At 31.7% G+C, this 27,797-nt stretch overlaps 2 protein-coding genes and 3 long non-coding RNA genes across 6 annotated transcripts; 2 read left to right on the top strand and 3 right to left on the bottom strand.

Moving 5' to 3' along the window:
- Positions 1-85: 85 nt before the first annotated feature.
- LOC121120947 (uncharacterized) lies at positions 86-5,466 on the bottom strand. Of its 2 annotated transcripts, none has more exons than XR_011780827.1 (3): positions 2,999-5,466; positions 2,460-2,848; positions 86-2,406 (listed from the first exon to the last, which is right to left on the bottom strand). It is a non-coding gene; the product is annotated as an uncharacterized lncRNA (long non-coding RNA). The 2 variants fall into 2 exon arrangements; XR_005865277.2 differs by lacking the exon at positions 2,999-5,466 and adding an exon at positions 2,884-2,908 and having other exon boundaries at positions 2,460-2,828.
- Positions 5,467-6,532: 1,066 nt separating this feature from the next.
- Positions 6,533-9,665, top strand: LOC121119869 (choline/ethanolamine transporter flvcr2a). Its single transcript, XM_040714682.2, has 6 exons — positions 6,533-7,347; positions 8,342-8,450; positions 8,505-8,752; positions 8,817-8,934; positions 8,993-9,142; positions 9,191-9,665. The coding sequence occupies exons 1-6, from the start codon at positions 6,930-6,932 to the stop codon at positions 9,594-9,596; spliced, it is 1,449 nt and encodes a 482-aa protein (XP_040570616.1). The 5' UTR covers positions 6,533-6,929; the 3' UTR covers positions 9,597-9,665.
- Positions 9,666-12,699: 3,034 nt separating this feature from the next.
- LOC121120741 (uncharacterized) lies at positions 12,700-14,019 on the bottom strand. The gene is made up of 2 exons (XR_005865187.2): positions 13,853-14,019; positions 12,700-13,778 (listed from the first exon to the last, which is right to left on the bottom strand). It is a non-coding gene; the product is annotated as an uncharacterized lncRNA (long non-coding RNA).
- Positions 14,020-14,148: 129 nt separating this feature from the next.
- LOC139905703 (uncharacterized) lies at positions 14,149-14,670 on the bottom strand. The gene has a single exon (XM_071889352.1). The coding sequence runs from the start codon at positions 14,668-14,670 to the stop codon at positions 14,149-14,151; it is 522 nt and encodes a 173-aa protein (XP_071745453.1).
- A 10,680-nt stretch (positions 14,671-25,350) lies between these two features.
- On the top strand, positions 25,351-26,194 carry LOC139905778 (uncharacterized). Its single transcript, XR_011780826.1, has 2 exons — positions 25,351-25,456; positions 25,523-26,194. It is a non-coding gene; the product is annotated as an uncharacterized lncRNA (long non-coding RNA).
- Positions 26,195-27,797: the final 1,603 nt, after the last annotated feature.

Raw genomic sequence — 27,797 nt, 5'->3', positions numbered from 1 at the left:
TTGACATCTCACATTCAAAAGAAGCATCCCTAACACCTAAAGCATTTTTATGTACCATCTAATGGTCTGAAATGAAGTCAAATGGTTATTTTTCTATCATCAAATTTTTATTAATACATATTAAATTTAAAATATACATCGAATTTATAAAAGCAGTTTGGCTATTTTTCGCTGATTATTTAAAGATGAATTATCTTTCACCGTTCTCTTTTTTTAAAGTCTAACTTGTGTTTGAACAAAATTATGCATGAAAATATTTTTGCTGAGATGACAGTAGCTTTATCCTTGAAGACATTATGACCAAAATTACATTCTTGTAGTAAAATTGCATCAGTGATTTCTTCATTTTCCATCTGCGCCGCCACTGCAGATGCTAACAAAGATTGTAGATTCTCAGAATTGATTAAGATATTGTAAAGGATTTGGTGGCTCATAACAGTATGATAAAAATATTAATAAATATTACAATTATTTATAGAGAATATGAAGGAGATTTCAGTCCACCTCGATTGCAAATGTTCAAATATTCCGACTGAGAATTTCTATCAACAAAACCGAATAAATCTGATTCTTTGACTTCACAAGATAGTAAATTTTGCAGTCCTGACACTTAATTGTTTTAGAAAGCGAATAACAAATGAATCCAGCAATAAAGAATAAAATATTCTTTTTAGATTCGTCTTCGATTGTAACAGGAATAACCATGTCATCCAAATATTCAAGAAAAACAGCAATATCTTCCATACATTTTGACTCATCTATCTTTATAGCCTCTTCCAATGTTCTTTTTAAGGTCTCGAATCGACAACGAAGTGTACTTCATAATGGTCCTAAGTCTGATGGCTTTTTCTGATTGAAGTAACTGTCGGATTGTAAATAGTAATTACAGCCACTCATGCTTCTATATTGGGCAAATCTCTACTCAATGCAATCACTCAGGAATTTCCCGGACAAAACAAATTCAAACCCCCTTTTCTCTAGTAAGTATCAGCAGCAGTATCCAACGATGAGGTAGTTTGATAGATTGCCTCAAATGTTTCTTTAGTCAAAGAATTTTTAATTTTTTTTTTTCTTTGACTCTTCAAACCAGAATTGAATCCATGATACAAATTTTCTGAGAAATTTGAGCAGTTCACAGTCTGTTGATGTAAGTGGCTCTCGAGTCTAGTCTTTGTGGCGTTTTCCAGATCTGGAGCTCCTAACATTTATAATATTCCACCACTTCCTTATGATTTTTTAGAAATTAAGAGTAGATTTAAATTCATGATACCCTTTTTCATAATAATACTGCATGCCACTTATCGTAATGTCATGGAATATGATGTCACAAGTTTCACATTTGTTTTTTTCATTTAATGTTGGATTGAGAGCTTTTTAATTCAAACGATGTGCCATCCTCGGATTATTTACAGAATCTATCCGATACAGTTTCAAAACATGAATCCAATTTGTTCGCCATCGAAATTTGGACATTCAAAAATTGTTTCTTTTTTTCAATTGTTTCTTATACATTTATGAATATGAGATCCATCAAACATAGGGAAAAATGGTTTTTCTGGATCAACTGGATTTGAAATGTACCGTTTGAACTCTCCTTGGTACAAGACTTGCTTAATAGCCCGTCTATTCGAAACGTGATTGTCTGCTCCAGAACCTATTACTTTAAATCCCAATTTGGCGACTTCTTTAGTTAAAAAGTTCAAATTTTTGGTAATATCTGAATGACTGCATATGAGATGATTTTATTTGAATTATATCCTCAAATGATCCACCAACACTAGAAAGCATTTTAGTTACTTTATCATTTCCATGGCCACTCAGCTTCCCATCGTGAAATCGTACTTGCTTTGCAGTATAAACTTCATCCGTTATGAGCATACAAATCTTTTCTCTACTAGATAGAGAGTCAATTCTTTAGGATAGGTAAGCTTTTGTAACTTCTGTGAAACCTGTAGACATATTCATTGTTTTTGTTATTTTACTGATGTGATTAGGATGGGGTAACGTCAACAAATTTTCCTTTCGAAGAAATCTATACACAATTTTGGTTTTAAGGAAGTTGCAATAGATAATGTCCTTGATGTGTACTGTTTTTTTTTTATATAGATAAAGCGTAAAGGATTTGCTCGCATGCAAAGTTTACTCTTTTCTTTTGAGGAAAATAATTAACTACCTGACATCATGAATGGAATTTACTTTCGTAAAATTAGGGCTGCTGATACAACACTTCAAGAGAGAGTATCTTTACACCATTATAAAAAGCTTTACATTACAAGTCTTTCTTAATAAGTAAGCAACTCAAGATTTGTGGGCCTTTACCAATATTGTTGGATATCTTGAATATGATGATTTCTTCTGAGCATTTTCTCATCAGAACGTTAAATCCATCGACAAGTTCTGTATCATCTGTAATTAACATAAAAATAGTATACTATTTTTTGCATTAAAATGGATCTCACCTAATTTCTTTTTAAGGTCAAAAAGGGAGTCACATTTGACATCATTAAAATAACTCTCCACCTGAAGTTCATGCCTAAGTTGAAAAGTTTCATTTCTATTTTGAAAGAGACGATTTATTCCTCGAGTTGTAGGAAGAGGTTGGCTGAGGTAGAAAGGTGCATTTGGAATTGACCCTTTTTCAATCTCCGCCGTTAAAGAACTTGAGACTCCCTTTTCTTCTTCCTCCGAGTCAACGAATCACAACTCTCGGTGATGAAACAATTTGAATGAAAATGAAGTGAGCAAATTGACAGCGACTTTTTTAAATTCGATGGATATTTATAATTTTTTTAATCCAATTTTTTCTCACATTTGGATCATGAGGAAATCTGTAATGAGGGCGTTGATACTTAAAATAAATGATAATTTTCAGTAGTTTGTTACCTGTGAAAAGTTAGGCCTTATATAAGACCCCATCTGAAGAGCAAGAAGGGAAAAATCTTTATACAGACGAGGGAGAGACGCAAGCTTATTTATAATAGGAGAGATCCAGGATGACCGGGAGTTAGACCCCATAATTGGGGTTGTCTGAAGAGCAAGAAGGGAAAAATACGGCGATCAGGCATTGTTCAAGGATCACAGGGAGGAAGCCGATTTACAAATATAACTCAAAACCTCAGTAAGTAATTAAAGGAGAGAAAAAGAAAAAAGAGGGAAAATAAATTTCTATAGTTACGTACGTGTATACCGGCTCATGTACCCCTCACGCGAGAGAAAAGAAAATTGCTTAGTCCTAGACTATATCAAGGACTCTTGTAGCCAGGACACTGCGCTCACGCGTTTCCAATATGGATCTTCGTTTATTCTAAATAGAATGTCTCTCTTCAAGTGTTTTGCAACAAAATAAAGAGTTTTTGAAAGTATTTTGATAGGAAAAATCATCAAAATAATAAAAATGAGGCTATATACTTCTAATAGAAGTGGTATTTTATTAGTACTTCAATCAAAATAAACATTAAAAACATCTAAAAGAGAAAAGGCACAATCAAAAAGTACAAAGTTGGTCCAAGTCTACAAGTCAGAAGATTTTGATTGAAATTTAGCTTTTTTTATATTAGCTTCTGAATTCTTAGCTACCATTATCTTTTTTGTTAAAAATCGGATGGCATCATTCAGTTTAGCACTTAAATTTCTACCCATGACATTAAACAAAGCAAATGAAATTATTTGAAGAAACGCTGACCAGGAGTGTCCTTCCTTGCACTTTACTCCCACAACGGCGATAATATCAGAGTTTAAACTGTCCTGCATCCTGTCTATGAATGTGGCAACAAATGAAGCTCTAGAATTCGGTGTGCCAAGTAAACTATCTTTCTCTTCAGGAGTAGCTGTGATGTAAGATATCATGGAGTAAGCATAAACAAACTTCAATCCATCAACTAATATTCTATTCAGCATGATATTTAACATGGTAAATATATATAATATAATATGTTCGTTCTCAATAATGTTTGTAAATTTGAAAAAAAAATATATTTGGACTATATTAAAAAACAAATTTCCTTATTTGGTTATGTTTTGCGGTCTAATTCTAAATAATTAGAAACTATTTAGAACAGACCAGGTAGGTAGTAGGTTTATAGTTAAATTAATATAATGTTAACGTTTTTAAAATGACAATACGCTTCGTTTAATTGAACTCTATCCCGTTGTTCCGACATCTAACTCTCTTCAAATATTGATAACGCAACGTCATTGTTAGTTTTTTTATAACTATATAAAGTTCGAGCAATCAATGAAATTTACCAGTTACAGTGTCCATTATTTTAAATGAAGATTTCAGAAACACTAAATATGAAATGTAATAATGATCTTAATACAATAATTCAAAGTTAGCAGCTCACAAATACCCTAATCTGATAAACTTCAGCATTGGATTTTTCGTTTTTTCTTAAGCTTTAATTATATACTATTTGAAAAAGTTGAAATATCGAATTTATATAATTAGGAGACTATCAATCAAGACGTTCAGACTCATAAAATATATTGATATCAGGCTTATGCCTAGTCAATGATGGGATCAACAGTAAAGGTAACGACGAAAGGAGTATCAATATGAATGTTGCGTATTCAGAGGTTTTTGGAGTCATGGCCAAAGGATGAAAGTAAGGTTTGGACTGAATGGGATAAGGAAAATGAGTCATTGAAAGGCTTATTTTATTTATGGTGAGAGAAACCATCCCGCCGGCACACCGGGAAATCCCTAAAACTTTATAAGGCTCCATATGAATAGTCATCGAATATGATATATCTCCGTACGCTTATGCTAATAACTCTTCCTCAAAAACCTCAACCTGTTTGATCATTTATAAAGATACCATAGATATATATGTTGACGTTGTAGTATGTAAATTAGGAAAAATCGTGCACTAATGATCCTGAAATGTATCCAGCTACATAGATTATTTTATCCCTCCTTCATCAATTTTAAGGTCAGAAAAGATCATCCAAATTAATCAGGGATCCGATAAGTGTTTTTCAACTTCCTCTCATTTAAGTCCTTCTCTAGGGAGGGGGATATCCTTCGCCACTATAACTAAGGAAATACATTTGCTGTCTCGTAGTAAAATTTGACATCTTGAATCCCATATGATGACAATGAAGTAGATACTTATTTGCCTCGTGATTTGAAGAAGAAATAAGGAGTCACGAAGACTTGCTCATGTTCAAGAACTGATTCCTTCACTTTTTACGAGCCACACACATATAATTAATTGCATTATTAAAAGTACTAAGTATCAGAACAGTAATAAACAATATCCTTTGAATAACCTGGAACTACTAAAAGAGTTAGTCCCAGGAATAACTAACAAAAAAGGTGAGCTTCAAAGGTTGCGTAGATGGTGATCATCTATACAGTATAGTAATTTATCTCTAATCATGGAGATAAAACATATAGAGTGCTTACTTGAGGAAAAAATTGAAGGTAGAGACAAACAACATAAGGATCAAAACATTCAAATATTGTATACTAAATAGCCGTTTCGTCTGACATAATAATGTGATTTTAGGGGCCTAATCGATAATGAAGGTACTCAACTTACTTCAAATTATTCTCTTATGAAAATGACAAGTATAAATATAAAATCTGTAAAATGCAAAATAGTTCATTATCAATGTTATTATAATAAATCAACCTCAATTTTCACTGTTAGGAAGGAGTATCATAATTCATCTCTTAAAGTAATATCTACAATTGGTATTAAAATTTGCCTTGAATCACATGAAGCCTATAACAACACAATGAACAACATTTTCATAATTGATTTTCTTCTTATAAATTCCTTATATTCTCGTTTGTTCTAGTACATAGTAATTTTAATAAAAATGTTTTAGAATATTTAAGATAAATAAACATCTAATGAATGAAGTATAATTTACTCTAAAAAATATTATATACTAATATAATTAAGTCTTTCAACATGTTATTGATATTTTTCAAATGATTAATTCTTAAACTGTATAAGACTCGTGAGGACACTGCGAATCTTGGTTCCTTCTACAGTCTCAGTTTCTAGCTTTCCCAAGTGATAAAATTCCAGAAACCATTTACATAAACCTACTTTATGAATTAATCACATTAGTATCTAAAGATTAATCGAATAATAATATTCAATATTAATTAATTATTTGAATGAAGTTTACTTCATAATATCTTGTACAAACATGAACTAAGGTTGATACTGTATTTTTGAATGACAAATTAATCAATTTAAATAATCAGTTTAATAATTTTGAACATTTACGTTAGAAAACCCTTTAACTAAATATATGTTGACTTTGAATTTTATATATTCAAAATATATTAATTTTTTTGCTCATGAACAAATTTTAAGGGATTTCAAATATTATCCCAAAATGGAAGAGTTACTGAAAATACCAAGTGATGTTGGGATAAAATTACAACTACGACAAATATTATAGCCTTATAATTGTACAAAGTTCATATGAGTTTAGCAAGTCAAATTTATCATTAAAATGATACTTTTCAGCATAACAGGTTGCGTGATTAGAGTTTGTACTCCTCCATATCGTATTAGAACTCATAGGAACCAAGGTTAATATAAATTTCCGTCATAGGAACATTACACAATTTAAAATTTACTTTTTTAAATCATTTGTATAATTTATATTCATGTATTCTGTACTTTCAGTTAATTATGATAGTGACTTCAAGTAATATTGTACATCATTTTCATAATTTGAGCATAATACACCATCAACAGCTCAAAGTACTTACTTACTTTCTGTATTTGTAGCATATAAACATTTTCAAAAGTATTGTTTTCATATAATATTCCTTTAACTTGCTTTAATGATCACAGGAAAGATTGTTTTGCTGTTGATGACTGAGTCACACCATTCTCAGTGTCACAGCATGGATTGAATATAATATTAAATATTGTATACATTAATTAGTCAAACTTAAAATGAATCCAGAGACATTTGATGGTTCAATTTGTAGGTCCCAAGAGCCTTTCCCCGAAGAGAAAGGCTCTGTTCTCTTACAAATTAAGGATGAAAACACTCCTTTGATTTCATCTGAAAGAAGACTTCAAGTGCAGTACCAAGCTGTAGAAGAGGGAGATGGAGCACTTTCTGAATCGGGTTCAACTGAAGACGTGACTTCTCCTCGCTATGGAAGCAATGGCCAGTTTGCTCTTTTTCTCTATGGACTCTTTTCGTTTGGACAATCTTTTGCTTTTGTTGATTGGAACCCCATTGAAAACTCGCTTTTATTTGCGTTTCCATCATGGTCAGAGACTACTATATCGTGGCAATCAAATATAGCCCTTCTCTCATCACCCCTCGTTCAATGGCCTGTGTGGATTCTTTTAAAAAAATTCAGTAATTTCTTTAATATATTTATATGAACATAACTATAAGTATGTTGTAGACTTATGTCCGTCTGTCAGAGCCTAGTTTGAAAAATGAGGTCAATAAGTTATTTATATGTTATTATTTTTGGCTTTATGAGTTAGGATTTTATGAAAAACAGAGCAAATATTTAACACTAGAGTTTAAATTATCTAGTCAATGGTCTACAAAGCATAAGCTTTGATATTTTAAGCCCACATTTTTTGTACAACATACATTTTATATTTTGTTATCATTAGACTCAAAAACGGCTTGTTGAATTGAGTTAATTTGTACTTAACATAGTGTACTTTTCTCTTCCTCAAGCAGCAGGGTGTTTCATAGAGCATCTATCAATTATGTTCTACTTTAGGAAAAATCTTAGTTTTTCTTTGAAAACTTAAGTTATAAATAAAATTATAGGCCTTATATTGATAGAATATTAACAGAACTTAAAAGGTTTAGCTTAAAAATTGAGGTCTCTAGATCTCAAAAGATTCATTGGGGCTGTAAATGATAAATGATAAAAATGTTTGTGAAAATGTAAATTAATCATTTAACATCGTACGAGCGAAGCCTTCATGTTCGTCTAGTACATAATTATTGTACATAAACTAAGTGTTCAAGTTGAATATTGAGCTAGCAAAATACAAGAGTTTACAGTACTCCTATGAAGAAGTTATTAATATCTCATTTGATCTTTTATAATGTTCATTGATGGTGAGGTTATTTATTCTTCTAATGTCCAATATAATTTATATTAAAAACATAGTCGTACATACATAAGTCATATCAATAACTACTAAGGTACAATAAGTCGAAACAAAATAATTAATTTGATTGATTTTTGATAATTATATGAAGAAGTCCGTTTGTACTCTATAAAATCTTAATTTATATGTACGATTATAATTACTGTGTGTAATTTTAGCGATCCCATTCCCCTTACTACTAAATTTAATCATTGATTCTTTTACTTTAATAGAATTGTCTACTGTGATCAAGTATATGTGCATGCTTCCATTATGTTTAACAACTTCAATCAGAGTTATTCCTCTTTTAGTTCTCAATGAACCAGAAAATATTTTTACTACGTAAGAAGAATGATTTATAATTACTTTTTCTTTCTTTATAAATTTCTTTTTTAGATTGGTTTATATAAGTTCTTTCACGATTGGAGTAGTTGGAGTCATATTTTACAGCTCTTTATCCAAATTTTCGTCCCTTTATTTTAGATCAGCTTCAACAACATATCCTACAGGGATAGCAATGATATGCTCAAATATTGGACTTGTATTTGCATCAATCATTGGCCCTTTTGCTGTTCATGATCCAATCCCGATAATTAACGAGAAAAAAAATATTCAAGATGAAATACGAAATTATCTTCTTTTATGTAAATTTCAATTAAAATTAATTACTATGATTTATTCTCGGACAATTTAGTTCTATCTTTTTAGTTGCGTTCATTATTGGAGTTATTTTCATGTTGGTTGCTTTTACCTTCCCAGAACCAATCTATGATGAAATGCAGGATCCATCTCCTAGTATTAAGCAGAATATTTTTAAAATTTTATGGTAAGTCCAATACCATTATTTATCATTTGATCGACTGAGCCACCCCCTTTTATTGCAGTGATAAGGACATTGTCTTTTTACTCTCAGTGAATGCTTTAAGTACAGTTCCTATTTATTGGAGTTCCACTTTTCTGCCCATATACTTACAACGCTACGGCTTCGGACAAAAAATTACTGGCGGACTAATGTCCCTTTCTATAGTCTTAAGGTTTAAAGATACTTTCTTTTGAATATATTTAATGGATTATTATTTTAGTTGCTTTGTAACTGTGTTAACGACCAAGTTTGTGGATTCAAGAAGAATTAGTTCTTGGATGATGATTTTTACCCTACTATTTGTTCAATTTATATCTTCATTGATAATGAGTTTATATTTAAGCGAGAACGTTCCAATAGGTAAAGCATGTATTGCCTTATTTTTTGTTATTTCCAATACTAGCGCACTATCCATTGGGTCTCACATCATTCCCTACGGAGCAAAAATTGGACAAAATATTTCCAAAGAAGTATTAAATGGATCTTTCTTTCAAATTTCCAGTTTGTTTGGATCTTTATTTTTATTTATATTCTCGATTGACTCTCAAAGGAACTGGGTACCCTATTCACTTACCCTGACTCCATGTTTGGCTACTCTACTTTTTTTCTTAGTTAAAATGTCTTAGGGTGGTTTTAATAAATTATAATATTTATGTATGTACATCGTGATCAGAATAAATTTATTATTTACAAAAGTGTCTGTGTCCCTTCTCCCACATCGAACGATATAGTAGATTAATTGCAATTGATCTACTATCAATTAAGTCAGCAGCTACTTGATGCAGCGTTGGTATTCTGTCAAGTTCGAATTCTCTCAGGTAATTGACCTATTTATCCACAATGAATAAAAGATAACAAACATATAAAGAGTGGTCCACGAAACTTTTTCTTTTTGATATCGCTATAAAAAAAAGACGCATGGATATTTTTCAATATTTTTTTTTTATTTGAAAGCCTCAACATTCCGGTTGTTAATAATACACCATTTTATTCATATGGCCGCCGTCGATGGCCTTACATTATCCCTTTCTGTCGACCCAATTTTCAATACATTTTCGATTGTGTGAGCTTCAATAGCTGCAATGGCGACTCCAATTTCTTGTTTCAAATAGTCAATCGTCTCTGGATGGTTGGCGTAACATTTATCCTTGACGGTTCCCCACAAAAAATAGTCCCAACGGAGTCAAATCGCAGCTACGAGGTGGCTAGTTGACGTTGCCGTTTCGGCTTATGATGCGATTGTCGAAGTCTTCCTTTTCCATTTGGGGAAACAAAAAATCTTCCAACATGCCCCGATAGCGCTCACCATTGACCGTAATGGCAGCTCCTTGCTCGTTTTTTCGCTTTCGGCAACAACAGCAATGTTTTCGATTGAGCGCACTAAACGAACACGGGAACCCGTTGTTTTATCCATTAGCGAACCAGTTCCGCGCGCACGCTTCACAAATTTATCCACAAACTGCCTGGAAGGCGCTTTATTTCGACCGACGTAATTTTCTTGCAGATACGTTTGAAGACTCTCCATTTTGGAAGTAAGTCTTCAGTATTCCCCAATTTTCCTTGAGCGTAAACTTAACCATTTCGTAAACCGGATCCCTTTTACAAAATATTAGACACAATGAGAATGTTACTACAGCTGTCAGACGTCAAAAAAGTGGTAGTTGAAAATGCAACCGCTAGATAGGCCACCCGTTACTTAAAAAGATCTCAAGAGTGGACATCAAAAACGAAGATTGAATAGCAACACTACACGCAAAAAAAATCACTTAGTTACATTAAATGACATGATTCAATTAAACAAAGTCGAGTTTTTATTACTAAATAATAACGCAACTCAACGAAACGTAACTTTCTCAAAAATTTAAAAACAATCTTTTAATGTCTCTTGATAATCTAGTTCAGCAAAAATATTAACCTATTTAACTATTTTATTTGATGCAAAAAAATTACTCGAGGTTATTTGAGGAAATTCTAAGCTCGTGTATTTTTCAAAATGAAAAGAAGAAGGAAATACTAATGACGTCACTATTGATCCACATAGCACTTTGACTTATATATAAAGTTGATAATATTGTAGAGAAAAACGCGTGCAAGGAGAAGGGGGAAAAAATACATATGGTATCATTGTTTAAAATACTGATGTGATTATCATCTGCCTGCTTTATTATGATTTTTGAGGGTATAACGAAAGTATTTATTATCAAAATGTTTAATGAAGATATAGGTACTACGTATAATTGACTTATACGTTTTTTATCCGTTACAGTAGATTTGAAAACGTCACACTCCATGAAATTGTAATTCATTATGAACCTTATTCTCAGAATAGCTAATGAAACGACAAAGTAGAGTATTTCGAAATATATTTGAAGTTCCAGGTTTAAAAAAGAAGGCTTTAATTAAATATAATCAACATACTAATACCATCATAAATTTATGTTAAATATACAAAATTAAACAATTGGAATCATATAACTAATAACAATAAATTATATATACAGAATATTCAAATAATAGATTGATCCAAATAATATTTTCTTGTTCTGACACTGGAACCCAGTTAAATATGTCATAACTTTAGGTTGCAAAACACAAGCGAGACGTAGAGTTTAATCAAAAAGATAATCACCCTCTTCTTCATGTGGAAGTTGCTATATACAATTGTGCACATGATAGATATATCTCTACCGATGAGATCTAACTAATTATTAATAATGAAGTAAATGTCAAAATCATAAAATTAGACAATAAATATACTAATACTAGATAATACTAGAGTTCCATTTCGAAATTAGTAAATATTTTATACTTTTTACTGATAACTTGATCGTCATTTGGTGTGGATGACACAAAACATTTTTATATGTATTTCTATAAATGACATCAGTACCAACATCCTCCATTAATTTAATGATGGTTCCTCGGGAAGGGATAGGTTTACCCGTGTATTTCTCCATAAATTATATTGCATGCAATAAGCATCTTTGTGAAGTCTGACTTGATGTATTCATCATTAACTTGATTTTTTAGATGAATATCCATGCTCTTGATATGAGATGAGGATAATGAGTGGTGTTTAATTTTAGTTAGGAGACTAAGGCACATTTATATCGACAAATCCGACAAACCATCTGTTTCTCATCCGGTAAGTAATTCCCTAAAATCTTGGGCCTCCATTTTCAGAAATCTAGACAGAAGGCGACGTTATTTTAGGCATTTTATTCAGTTCTCTATCGAATATCACCATGTAATATTATATTAATATTGAATAATAAAGGCGGGAATGATAACGTTCTTGATTGATAGAAGATGTATATTATTTAATAAATGATGGCATAAGTATTTCTTATCTTCTCCTCGCACACTTTTCTATTCTTACCAAAATTATCACCCTTACTTATATAATTGTAAAGTAATAATTTTAAAATCCAGACTTAATTCATTGTAAGGTAACACAAATTATTTGAATAAATTAGATAAATATAATTAAAATTTATTTATAGTACACAATGGTAAACTTAGGACCATGCCAAAAAGTATAAAAAACAAAAATATTTAATTTATATTAATATCCATAAAAGTAAATCCTTTCAAATACTTATTTCTATTGTTATGAAACTTGACGATATCCTTGCTTGACCCTTTATATAGTAATAAAATCAATTTCAGAACTAATTATTTAAAAAAACTAACATTAATTTGCTCAGGGTATATATGAATAATAATGAATTATCGGTATGTAATCTTTTATTAATATGTTTTATGTATATTATCGAATTTGTCATTTTATTACATAATATAAGAGTGGTGAATAAAAGAATAGTAATATGTAAAAATTACAGCATACATGAATAATAAATATTAATTTGTAAATTGACCAATGTGTCTAAGTTTTCTCAGATTAGCACTTGCGTTCTTCAGTTTCAGCTTTTTATTGAGGTTATTTATATTAATTCTTGTCCTTGTTTTGGCCAATTATAATTCAATTTGATGATTATGCAGCCTTTCAAATACATTTGGGTGTCCGCCAATAGTGTCTTCATGGTTACAATGATAAGCTTTGAAATGTTTTTACATCCTCTTTTGAATATTCACGATTGAAATTCTTTAAGGGATCTATAATTCTTATTACTTGGAATTTTATGTGGCTCTTTTCTAGGGTGGTCCTTAATAAGTTTTGTTTAAACTTTTTTGAGTTTAGTAACTTGGACATGGTTTTGTACCAACACAATTCCCTTATAGAAAAAGAAAGTTATTTTTGCAATTTTTTGCATTTGTGCTACCAAAACGAAGGCCCATTTGCTTCCTCACACTGGATTCCTTTTTCGATTTTGTAAACGTGAATCTGAATCTTGGTCAAAAGCTCTAGTGATCCTGCTACAAATTTCTATGAGCCCTTCATTATCAGAATCTGTTTCCGAGTCCATACTGGTTTCCTGGATGTTACTTGCTTCCAAAAGTTGTTTCACAAGCTCTTTCCTTTCGATAGTTTCCTTACGAATATCTCTGGAGGATTTGGGTTCACCTGAAATGTAGCAAAGGAAATATGAAGTGAGGGGACTGCATCACTTTTTAATTTCTTTTTGGCCTTTAATTCAAGAAGTTAAGATTGGAGATTCCGCCTAAATCATTGGAAATAAAATACTATCAAAAATCTTGGCATTCTTAATATTAATTGGGTCTTTTCTCCTGCAGACTGAGATTCAAAGACGCTAGAGCATCCATTTTTTCGAAGGAAATGCAAAATACTGGGTATCCTTTGGATTGGTACAGCAGGCCATGGCACAAACTGTTGTGTATGCTAATACCTGGATAAATAGATACAATTAATAAAGTATACTCGTGACCGAAGTGTTGAGGGGGTCAGGAGCACGGGACGCACCGTGAGGAACTTAAGAGAGGAAGGAACAAGAAGAAGGGGATGGGAAGAAAAATCTATCTGATAAAGGGTTAAAACAGAACTGTATTTATAATATATTCTTATAGTTCTTTATTTTAGAACTTCTTCCCTTGTTCCTGTTCTATCCTTCCCTCCCCCCATCTATACATATCTCTCTTATGTACTCTAATACTAAAGTACACCGCTAGGAGTAACATACATATATATACAACATCCCCCTTTTTTTACATAAACATTTTTTTTTAAATACAAATATAAACAATCCATCCTTTCTTCCTTCAAAACTCCACCTTTCGTAATTGTGCCAGAGTTCTGACATAGGCTTGCTTTCCTATTCTTACGTTCACCCTTCTCCCATTTCTCTTTTCGATGTATCCCTCTCTGTTTAGGTCTGGTACCTTCAAGATGTCCCTTCTCTCCAAGTTTATTTTTCGAACCACTCGATGATGTTCATTATCATAATTTTCACTAGCCTTTCGCTGCTGTTCCTCAATTTTTCTCAGTTCCTCATCATCCAGCTTCCTTATAATCCTTGGCACCTTTGTTCTGACCTCACTATTAAAGAGGAGCTGAGGAGGTGATTTTTCATTTTGCAATGGAGCCGACCTGTACGCCAGTAAAGCGTCTTCTGCATCTTGATTTTTTTCCAAAAAGTTTTTTACGGCTTGCACGCCTCTTTCAGCTAACCCATTCTGGTGTGACTGTTTTGAACATGAGAAAATCTGATTAAACCCCCACTCCTTTGCAAAATCTGAAAACTCCCGACTCGTAAAACATGGTCCATTGTCTGAAACCAACATCTCAGGAATACCATGTCTATCAAATACTGACTTCAGTACTTCTACTATTGATGTGGACCTTCGACTTATATTTTGATGTATCTACTGTAATAGTTCACTACTATAAGATAGTCTTTTCTTTGAAACATAAATAAATCACAGACAACAAGTTTTCATGGTCCTGATAGCCACTCACTACGTATTAAAGTTAACTCTTGCTTTCAAACTCCACGCACTTTCCACATGAATATATCACATCAAATGTCCTTCATGCAACCGATGTAGTATATCACACCGTAATTCCAAAGGTATTACTATTCTCTCTCCGTAAACAGCTAAATTACCTCCAACGAAAAATGTTATCACGATATTGATAAAACGGTCTAATTTCCTCTGGAATTTGGTGAATATTTTCGGATCTTCCATAGTCAACCCTGCTATTTCAACTAAACGCTTGTCAAATACTGGAATACCATCGATTATTCCTATAGTAATATAATTAATATCAGCTTCAATCCTTTTGTCTGACGACGGATGACTATCCTTTGAGGCATCCTTCCCTCTTCTACTAAAAAAATCCACTATATGTTGCGTTTCTCCTGAGATGTACCTTATATCATAATCATACCACTGCAAACATAGCTTAAATCTCTGCATTCTTAGAGGCAAATCAGGTAATGGTGTACTTCCCAACAGACACTCTAATGGCTTATGATCCGTCTCGATTTGATATTTCTTCCCTCAAATAAATTCAGCAAAATATTCGCAAGCACAAACCACTGCTAGAGCTTCCTTTTCTATAGGAGCATACCTCTTCTTAGCTTCTGTCAGAGTCCGACTTGCATATGAAATGGGAATCCATCCTTCTCCTTTTTTTTCCGGTACAGCACTGCACCCAAACCATGTGCAGTCGCATCTGTATTCACACGATGCTCTTCCTTTCTGTCGTATCTTCCCGGTGAGTCTATTTTGAAAAGTTCACTTTGAATTTTCTTGAAGCATTCTTCATGCGGCTTGTCCCATACATAATGAACATTTTTTTAATAAAGCGTGAAGTGGTGTCGTCAATTCCGTTATATTAGGAACAAACTTTGCAATTTGATTTACCCTTCCCAAATATGATCTCCACTCTCCCACTTTTTTCGATGCTCTTGTCTTTTGAATTGCTCTTATTCTTCCAGGATCAACCTTGATTCCATCTGTTGATATCATGTAGTCCAAAATTTTTACTTCAGTAACTCCTCGGACACACTTATCCTCATTCAGCTGGACTCTATTTCTCTTTAGAATATCTTGTATTTTCTTTAGCCTGTTATCGTGGAACTCCTTATCAATCCCAATTATCAAAATGTCATCGATATGTACATGCACGCCTTCAAGAAGATCTAATAAGTGGCACAGTTTCGCCTAGAAAACCTCTGGTCCAGCCGAAATTCCGAACGGGAGACGATTGAATTTATACCTCCTTAGAGGGAAGATAAATGTAGTGAGGAGACTACTCTCTTCCTCTAAACGAATATGATGGAATCCCATAACTGCATCCAACTTTGAAAACCTCCTTTTATTCGAGCTATTATAATGTGACACGAACCTATTGGATACCTAGGAATCCGAATATATTTATTCAGTTTTTGATAATCCACACATAAACTTATTCCCACAGTCTTCTATACAACTACAATAGGTGAACACCTATCTGTTGGGTCAATAACTTTTTCATTGATACCATAATTTTCTAATTTTTTATTTCCTCTTTTAGTAAATCATACACAGGTATTGGAACTTTCCTTGCTACTGATTCGGCCCGTGGGATTGCTTCTTTCCTTAGTTCTATTTTATATTCCCCCGGAATACTCGGAAATTCCAAATTATCAATAGTTATTTTTAATTTATTTTAAACCCATAATTTCACTATCCCAGTAGTGGTCTCTTTACATTTCCAAAAATTACTCTTCACTTTAGTTTTCTTTCTCCACATTCAAACTAAATCCACGATCTGTCTTCCATTTCTATTATATTCCCATCTGGACCTCTTGCTGGTCCTACATTTTCCATTGTTTTTACTTTCAGTGTCTTTATATATGCTTTCGGAAACACCGTAACATTAGCTCCTCCACTTTTACTTTGACAGGTATCCCATTGGCCAATATGGTAATGTACCATGATTTACCACACTCCTCCTCCTCAATGGTATCTAGAAAAAACTGCGGAGAAGTCTTTATCTCTTGAATATCTGGTGTTTCATCCACCACCTCCTCTACTCTTCTGTTTTTATCCTGGTTTCTTCAGTACATCCTTGCGTAGTGCCCTATCTTTTCACACTTTCGACACTTTACCTTGTATTTTTGAGCCGGGTAATCTATTTGTTTGTGCTGTTCCTTAGCTCCACACCATCTACAAGGCTCTATTTTTTCTCTCCGTAACTTTTTGTGTTATCCATTTTTATACTGTCCATCTCCTGGGACACGCACCTCATTGACCTTAATTTTTTTTTGTTGTTTTCTCATAAAGTCTCATTTCCTTTAAGCATTGATCTAAAGTCAGTTCTGCCCTAGACAGCCCCATTTGGAGTCAAATATAACATACATATATATACAACAGTATTCTAATAATAAAATATTGTACATTAAGAGAGAATACTTAAAATATGAGATATTAATCAGCTTTCCATGTAGTTGCAACATTACCCCTCCCCCCCCAATCAACGAGATCGTCAAAGTCGGAGTTGATTTATATGGCGTTTCAACTCTTGGGTACCATTTACAATTTTAAAAACAGTCGATACAATGTTGCAGATGACAATGCCTGGGAGCCATTTAGGATTTCTATTCCCAAAGTTAAGGCACCATACCTCCATTCCATTTTTATTTTCGTTCTCTCGTCTGATCAGGCAGCATTACAGTCTCATATTAATCACAGTCACAGTCTCGTCCCAAGAGGGCGCGAAAACAACAATTTCGCGGGGATTCCCCTCAATCCAATGGAGCTGCTCGATATGAGAACAAGATCTCATCGAGAGGAAGGCCAGGGGTCTTCTTTATCATTTCCTTAACTGAGCTAACATACCGTTCTGTCAAGCCATTTGATTGCGGGTGATACGAAAGTTTAGACTTGAATCCGCTGTTTGAGGATTGTGGACTATTGTCAGAATGAACACTTTTAGGAAACCCAACCCTCGTAAACCACACGAACATTTGTTTCAGCATAGCGAGTGTATTTGTATTGGTCATGTTCGCTGCTTCGATCCACTTCGAACCAACATCTACCATAACCTCTAAAGGTCTTAAAGGGATCCGAAAAACAAAGAACGAGAAAGATGTGAAATTGTGAGATACCCAAGTAAAGATGGAGGGAATGAATCTTGCTCCTGCAGGTCCTTCATGTATATTGAATATATATTTATAGAAATACATGGAACAGGACAAATGTTCTCCATAGTTATTTACAAGATAATACACATAAAATACACTACAACAATAATAAATTTAAGACACATAGCAATCAGAATCTACTAGTATTCTAAAGATAATATTCAAATTAAAATTTTACGACAAGGTTTTCTTCATACGTTTTATCAATCACATTCAAATACAGTCGGCGAGCCGGATGAACTGACGTCGCAGACCTGATTTGGTACGCGGGTCGTAGCTTGGTGACCCCTACCTTAGGCTAACGGTGCTCAATGCACTACTTGTTGTAATACTTTAGCCTGAGGAGATAGAATGGTGCAGTGTGTTTACACTTTTTCACAAGATGTCGCTTTTCATATGACATTAATCTGTCATTTTACTTACTACTGACGTAGGCTCGGATGTAATAAAGATAGTGATTACTGATTGATGAAGCAAGTATCGCTCACACATTGAAATTACTGTGGGGAAAGAAGATATTATTTTATTCATTTATTTTTCCTTTTTTTAATTTCCAACCAAAATCTTTTTTTGCTCGCTATCTACTGTTTAGTTATATTTTCACGATATAATTTGGAGTTATGATATCTAATATATTTTCGAAGATGCTCATTTGAAGTCCAGAAACCGGGCTTAGCTGAATTAGAGAAGATTTTATGATGACAAATATTTCAGTTAAACATCAATTTTATATTATTATGTTAACCCAATAATTTGTTTATTCTTGTTCAAAGGTTATGATGTTTATTCTGCGTTCTTTTTATATATTTAATTAATGTAAATAAATATATTTTTTATTAAAGTATGGAGCCAAAGTCAAGTCTCGAGTCCAAGTTCCCACTTCTGAAAATAATTGACCATGGTATTTTAAATTATACATTTATTCTTGTAATAACAATCAATAAATCATAATTGTATAATTGAAAAAGTTTCTGTACACAAATACACTTTTCAATTAATGGTCACGTGGGTCCTCGTTTCGTTCCTTGGCTTACACAGAGCCACTTTCCTTTTTTTAGTAGCCTTAATAAAGGGATTCGAAAAAGAAAGAACGGGAAAGATGCAGAATTGTGAGATACCCAAATAAAGGGTATAAAGTTACGTCACGAGATTTCTGCACCCTCTTGTGACAGATATCAAATGGCCTAAAAGGAACTTAATACAATAAATGAATACTAAAAAAATAATTTTATTGAGCTTAATTATTATGAAAAAATTGAATAATGACTTTAATAATAATTCTTAATTTTGCATACACATTCTTCGTCTTCCGAAAGTAGAAGAAGCTATTCTATTTTCTTTGATGATCGCAGTTTGCATTCGTAAATGTATGTGCATTCTTATACTAACATACTTCTCACAGTAAAAAATAAAATTTTATGACATTCGGTGACATTTATAGACGACTTAATTAATGGAACCGCTACTTCAGTTATTGAGTTTACAATTTTTTTCATTTTTTTGAACTGATTTACATAAGATTTGAATAAAGCCTTTCTTTTTCCAAATTGATCCAAACAGTTCTTAGCACAATAGATTAATTGGACAACATATAGTTCCTCAGCGAATCTTAACTGAAGTGAATTTTCGATGGTCTTATTAGACCAAAGGCGGATTTTGGAATGTGACATGCAACTTAAAAATTTGTCGTAATTGTAATTTTTTCTCATCATAACGTGTTTTTTTAAGTAACTAATCCATTTTGGAATAATATTTGGAATCATAAAAAAAATTCATCAAAAAATGAGGGATTGGCGTAAAGTATACAACTCAAAAATCTAAGTAGATATACGTTAAAGAGTTTTCGAATAAAAATAAAAATATTAAAGTAATGATTTAAACTGAATTAATTAACCTCAAATCAGATCGTGTTTGCATAAGATTTTGTATTAATTTTCATTTAAAGAATATTAAATATTATATCCTCGATTGATTTTTGAATAATAATGTAATTAATTCATAACGATGATTATGTATTTATATATTAGTTGCGAAACAGAAAGGGATAGAAAACTTAATTGATTGATCATATCCCCAATTTTTGAGATTACAAAGATCAAAATAATGCAATTTTAAGTAGTTACATTTAATTGAGCCGGGAAATTGTAAGGTTTCATGTTTTCACACGGAGTTGAATGGTTTTGTAATTATAATAAGTTTTATTCCATTAATATGATATTCCCATTAATGATGAATTCATAATGTAATTAATTAATTTGTATAAACAAGATTATTACAGTTCGTGCCGAAATGAAACCAATTGGAAACATCAGTCAGACTATATTGATTTCCAATATCCCCACTTATGAACTTAAAAGGATCAAAATAATGTAATTTTTACTAACTAGTACATCTAATTCCCATGAAGTAATAATTGGGACGGATGAGTTATTCACTCACGGAGTCTGTTTGAAACACAGAGAATATGTATATTTATCCATAAATTGGAGTCGCAAATTTTAAATACCTGCATATTTGGAGCCGGATCTCTAAATATAATAAATTTAGACTCAAGAAACTATTCTCATCATACTCTAGAAATTAAATTTAAATTTTCAGGCCTTAAAATAAATCAACATTATACAATTTCATTAGAAATACACACATCTAATAATCAATTATCATTAATTTATGGTTTGTAACTTACTTTTTGTGATCTCGGCTTTGAAAAATGTATGTATCTGAACTTTTTTTATTTATTCAAAACAACTTTTAATCTATTTTTTCAAATTAATTTTAGTACTGTAATCGTCGGAGGGTACAAATTTACACAAATATAATTAATTATAATTAAGTCTGATAAGAATATAAGATACTATTAAATGGTGTAATAATACATTTAGTTATATAAATTTGAATTTCCTCTTCAATTGACTTCTCTATGTTGTCATCAAAATAGCCAGGGCAATTGTAAACAAAAGCAAAGGAATCTCTTATCGATACACATTATATCAAGGTATAACACGTCGTTACCTTTATTGTATCACGCAACCTTTCTTCAGAAAAGAAAAAAACAAACCAGAAAAAATGCCAATAATCATATGGTAATTAGTCAGAAAATCTATCATACCACCGTCATATTACTTCTTCACCATTCTTAAAATAAATTATATATATATTTCGTAATATTAATATATATATAGTATACTATTCGATTCTTTATTATAATATTGCTTAGTAATATTCTATTAAAAGCGTAGCTATAAATTTGGATTTCTATATGCTAGCTAAAATGTATTCATATAAATAATATAATGGTCAATATATATATTTTATAAACGACGAGGGATCAACAAGAAATTGTATTCCTCTTATTTTGGAAACTAATAAGTATAGAATAACTTTTATAAATTTATCATAAATAATACATTATGAAATAGCCATGACGTATCCAGCGAGAGGCTGGAATTGACATCTGGCAACAAAATATGTAGGGTATTTTTGTGTTAGCGAGATAACACTATAGATTACGCCGTGATATATAAAAGGTGATGCAATAAGGATCTTCCAAGGTAGTCTGGTTGGCGTTAGCTGACTCAGATGGCTTATCAACCTCACTGTTGCGGCAGTTCAGATAATTTCATTGAAATGAAGTGCACTAATTTGGACCTGTTTAGCGAAAATGGCATCATTTCTAGGTTCAAAGCGTGTTTGTGTTGCATATACATGTAAAGCTGATGTTGATCTCATATTTGAAGTATTCTCTTTTAATGTACAATATTTTATTATTAGAATACAGTTCTGTTTTAGCCCTTTATCATAGTATTACTTTCTTTAGAGCACAATCGATAATTATATTCTGGTTTCCAAAGATTTCATTTCATTTTTGGGACCCATTACCTTCCAAGGAATTTGTTCCTTGTAAATCAAAAAAGTGTCATCCCCTAAGCTGAAGAACGATTTCTGTAATCCACAGTGCACGATAATAGGGTATACTTCGGGTATTTCAACAAAATATATCGCATTTGTAGAGTTCTTCACGAAAAATATAGTATTGCATTTTGAATGTGACTCAAACACCTGAGGAAGTCAGCTATCGTCAAAACGGATAGCCTAGTGTGACATAACTATATTTATAGGCAAAGTTGATAATCCTGTAGAGAAAAACACGTGCAAGGAGAATGGGGGGGAGAAAGACTTATGGTATCATTGTTTAAAATACTGATGTGATTATCAGCTTCCTGCTTTATTATGATTTTTGAGGGTGTAACGAAAGTAAGCATTAGCAAAATGTTTAACGAAGATATAGGTACTACGTATAATTGACTTATACGTTTTTTATCCAATACAATAGATTTGAAAACGTCACATTCCATGAAATTTTAATTCATTATGAACCATATTCTCAGAGTAATAACTAATGAAACGACAAAGTAGAGAATTTCGAAATATATTTGATGTTCCAAATCTATAATCTACATACTACATACAAGTTTAAAAAACTAGGCTTAAATTGAATATAATCTACATACTAAAAAATAAACCATCATCCATTTATGTTAAATATACAAAATTAAACAAATAGAATAATAATAATTAATAATAACAATAAATTATAAATACAGAATATTGAAATAATAGATTTGATCCAAGTAATATTTTCTTGTTCTGACATGGGAATTGAGTTAAACATGTCATAATTTTAGGTTGCAAAATACAAGCCAGACGTGGAGTTTAATCAAAAAGATAATCACCCCTCTTCTTCATGTGGAAGTTGCTATATACAATTGTGCACATGATAGATATATTTCTACAGATGAGATCTAAATAATTATTTATAATAATGTAAATGAAAAAATCATAAAATTAGACAATAAATATACTAATAAAAAAAATGTTAGAACTAAATCCATTATAAAGATTTAGAGCAAAAAGCTAACTATGTAGTAATGTCCGGCGATATTACTCCTTATCAAGAGTATCAAAAAAGATTGCAATATGCATCTTTGTGAGATCAGAGCTAAAGTCTAACTTGATGTATTCATCGTTAACTTGATTTCTTAGATAAATATCCATGCTCTTGATATGAGATGAGGATAATGAGTGGCGTTTAACTCTAGAGGGGGGACTAAATGCACATTTATATCAACAAATCCAACAAGGCATTTGTTTCTCGTCCGGTAAGTATTTCCAAATTCCTGGGCCTCCATTTTCCGAAATTCAGACGGAAGGAGACGTTATTTGAGGCATTTTATTCAGTTTTCTATCGACTGTCAGTATCTAATATTATATTTATATTGAATAATAAAGGCTATTCTGTATTTATAATCTATTGTTATTATTAGTTATATGATTAGAATTGTTTAATCTTGTATATTTTACATAAATGTATGATGGTTTATTTTTTAGTATGTTGTTTATATTTAATTTAAGCCTTTTTTTTTAAATTTCGAACTTCAAATATATTTTGAAATACTCTACTTTGTCGTTTCATTAGTTATTATTCCGAGAATATGGTTCATAATGAATTAAAATGTGATTGTAATCAAATCTACTGTAACGGATAAAAAACGTCTAAGTACGTGGTATATCTTCATTAAACATTTTGCTAATAAATACTTTCATTATAGCCTCAAAAATCATAATAATGCAGGCAGCTGATAATCACATCAGTATTTTAGACAATGATACCATAAATCTTTCTCTCCCCCCTTCTCCTTGCACGTGTTTTTCTCTCTTCAGAATTATCAACTTTAGCTATGACATGAAATTAACTAAGTCTACTATATTAATGTTATATTTATTAAAAGCGTAGCTAAACATAGAAAAATAGTTGGCAGAATTTTCCTTTTTTCTTATTTATTCATTCTTTCTCGAACTATTGTTGTGCTAACATCTTCCCAAAGAATCTATTATTCCCCGTGTACCTTTGAGTTTGTACAGTAAAATTATTGAAATGCCGATAAAAATTTCTCTCTAAACCTGAATTGAAATAAAAGGAAGCCATGAAATTTTGAGCTACCTACCGGACGACAACAAAATATTTTGTCGAATATGCCAATGTAAATACTCTTACAGCCCCCATCCAGAGTCAAACGACACTTAATGTCCTCGTCCCACATTACAAAAACGAAATTCTGATTCTGACAACTTTACCACCGACTCTTAAAGATGCTAGTTTCCTATAATATACCTTTTTTTCGCCGTAGAGAAAGTTTATGAAGAAATATGCCGATGGAACCGTCCCTAGTAGAATTACTCTACATAGATTAATACAGGTTGTCAGCAAGGATGTAATCTTTAAATTTAAAGGGAAAATTTGAGATAAAGATATTTTAATAGCTGTTGATGAGACTGAAGACAACCGGGAACGACCAATGACAGCTATATTGATGGGTCTTTTGGATGACCGTTTCTTGGATTGTCCTTATCTAATCAACATGATAGACATAAAAATTGCTAATGTCGTTAATGTTGCAAATTTTGTCGTTCAGAGTATTCAACTAACTCTTGGTTTGTACTTTTATGAAAATAAGTTATAAGTTTTCATCACGGATTAAGCTTCCTACAGTAAAAAAGCGGGCGAAGACCTCAAAAGAAGCTACTCCCAATTGAAACATATTATTTTTGCAGCTCATGGACTCCATAACGTAGCTGAACTTGCACGTAAAAAATTCCAAAAGACAAACGAGCTCATGTCAAAAAAAAAAAAAAAAAAAAATTGAATGCCGGGCTAAGAAAATGGAATTTTACTGCTTCTTACCAAATTCCCTTATCCCCCCTCCAGCACCTATCTTCACATGGTAGGGAACTTGGTTGAAAGCAGTTGATTATTATTTCGATAACTTCAAAGTAATTAGGTAATATTTAAACAACCTCAATGAAAAAATACCAACAGTCGTTAAAGCTAAGGACATTATAAATGATTAGTTTATTTATGAAGAATTGTCAATAATTAATCATAATCTTAACCTAATTACCAAGGTTATTACCACGTTAGAAGGAAGACTCCCTGTACTTGTTAGCTTGACTATTGTCAAACATTTACGCCTTGATATCAAGCTAGTGCCATTCAAAACAAAATTAAATACATTTTTAGATTAAAATCCAGCGTACAAAGATTTACAAGACCTAGCAAAATCTGAGGAGACAATTTACAGAAACACACCTATTGTAAATTGTGACTTAGAGAGGATTTTCAGCATATTCAGAGCCATTCATCCTGTCTATCAGTAAAAAGTGTCAGGAACAAGCTAATTATAAAATGGAATATTGAAATATTAGATTTGTTAGAGTAAGTATTTATCAAATAACTTTTTTAGAAATAAATTAAATTTATTTCTAAATACAGAAATATGGTCAAGAAAAAAGTATGAATTTGTCTCAAAGGGGGGTCTTAGCTTCAAATAACGCGCAAATAGTTAGTCTAACATCAGTTTCTTCATGTAAAGACTAGGGTAAGTTATTATTGATATACTTAAATATTCAAAAATAAATTAAACAAATACTTCTTCAAATTTAAGATTAGCATATATGTTCATAATCTCCGAGATAAGGTGTTAGAGAACTACAGTAATATGGTCAACAATAACAGTATGAATGTTGTCAAAGTGAGTTTTACTTTCAAATGGCGTGCAAATAGATATTAATATCAGTTTTTTCGGGTTACTAATTGGGTATGCTCCATGGATTCCAACATGATGAAGTACAATTTATTTAAGATAAGTATAATTCGTTTTAAATACTGAACATATTAATTTCAGTTTTCTTTTCTTAACTCTACAAATTACTTAGATGACGAAAAATAAGGATTCTAGATGGATTTGAATTTTAATAGGAAAAAGACGGATTTTATTTCTACTCATAATTAGTATATTTTTTCTGTATAAAAATATCTCATTATTGTTGTATATTTATAATTTACATTTGTCCCAAATAATTTGTTGAACCCATTCGTAATATTTAATTTTAATTACTTTAATTTTGTTTCATTTGTCCCCAATAATTTGTTGAATCCATTTGTAATATTTAGTGTCGTTTGTTATTATTAATTTGTTTCACTTTCTGTGTATAGCTACTATTAAAATTTCTAATTAATATTTTTCTTTATAATTGATCGTTTTTTATTTGTGTTTTTATTTTTATTTTACCCATAGTTCTTTAACTTACTATCGCAAATATACACTATAATACTTTAATTTTTTATAAATTTACTAGTAACTAATTTAAAAAAACACATTTATTACTACACTTAATATAAAACATACAATCAGTACGGGCATATGCTAAACTTTTGGGTCATCGCATTAGTTTGCCGGATTAAATATCCTACTGCAGTCCGTCCTGAAGGTGTTCTAGAAATGGTGTATTGTTTAGCCAGCCCCCGATATCATTAAAACTGGAGGAACTGGAGACGGAATGTCTAAATTTACAAGTGATCATGTATTCCGAATTTGAAAATTTCAACTACTTTTTATATTAACTCTTCTAGTGTAATATGAAATATAGAAGATTTTTATACCATCATCACGTGATATTCGATCCTCCAAAACTGTGACTTTTTATCAATGATACCATATATCTCGCCCCCGCTTATTACACACACTCACTCGATGCTCCCTATATATAAGTTGTGTCTATGAGAAACTTGTAACACAGTCTGGTTGATGTTAGCTAACAATTTTTTTATGACGTCACACCGGACCCAAGTTCAGTATTAGTGACTTGTGTTAACTCATATTATTCCAAGAATTATAGAAATTGTCAATGATTTGTTTAATTGCATGAATGCAAGTATTATTTACAACAAGACAAAACTTTCGTGTGGATTTGGATTACATTTTGAAGAACAATTCCATGCCTTATATGAAATGGAAAGATTAGTTTTGGGAATGAATGTAATTGGTAAATATTATCAGTTTCCATTTCAAAAGGGAATATTGATCTCAATTAGGTGTACAGGAGCATTGTTTCAATGCAAGAAAAATGAAGGACTGAGCTTTATTTTAACAACTCACTTAAATCAAGAATGTCTTGTGAATATTTCTCTCGAATTCGTGATCTCGCAGGAAGTAATGATCCCACATCTCCGGTTGAGACCCTTAGAAGATTAAAAGTTATCATGATTGGCAAAAAATATAACTTATTCCTTAGAAATAGAGCAGCTGAAAATGATCAAACGGCTTTGAGAGATTATGCCCAAATTGTTATAAAGTATTTGACTCATGATTTCTATGTACGTACAATTAATCAGTCTTATTAATCACTTTAAGAAATATTAGATGTAATTGAATGTTAGGAACATTATGAAAATTTAGAGACTTTTGGCATTTACAAAGAAATGCTCCAGCAACAATGTTTTAAAGCTTCAAGAATTCAAAGTGATTGGTCAGATTCAAATCTTTATATCCACATCTTGGATAGAAAACAAGTGAAACAGAACCTTACAGGCAAACATCTAGTTCTTGGACTATGCTTGTTTCTCGGGGAGGCCTTAGCATTCCTTCGGAAGAGTTATTGAAAATTTGCCAACAATTAGAATATAAATTCCAAGAATTTCACAATAATCATGATGACGGCCTTGAGAAAAGAGCAAACGTTTTTAAAAGGCTGTCTGATCTTTTTGTTAAACTTTATACAAGTTGGCCTAAGGAATTTATTGTCTCTTTTGTTAAAACTAGGACAAGAATAACAGTGAAGTACCTAAATTAAAAACTTGAACTAAAAAATGCAAGTGTTAATTTGAGAATATTGAAATAAATTGGTCAATTTATAAATTAGTCATTACAAATGTACTTA

Source organism: Lepeophtheirus salmonis, chromosome 6 (genome assembly GCF_016086655.4).
Source record: "Lepeophtheirus salmonis chromosome 6, UVic_Lsal_1.4, whole genome shotgun sequence".
Lineage (NCBI taxonomy): Eukaryota > Metazoa > Arthropoda > Copepoda > Siphonostomatoida > Caligidae > Lepeophtheirus > Lepeophtheirus salmonis.
Note: the sequence above shows the minus strand (reverse complement) of the source record. Positions and strands in the feature narration are given on the sequence as shown.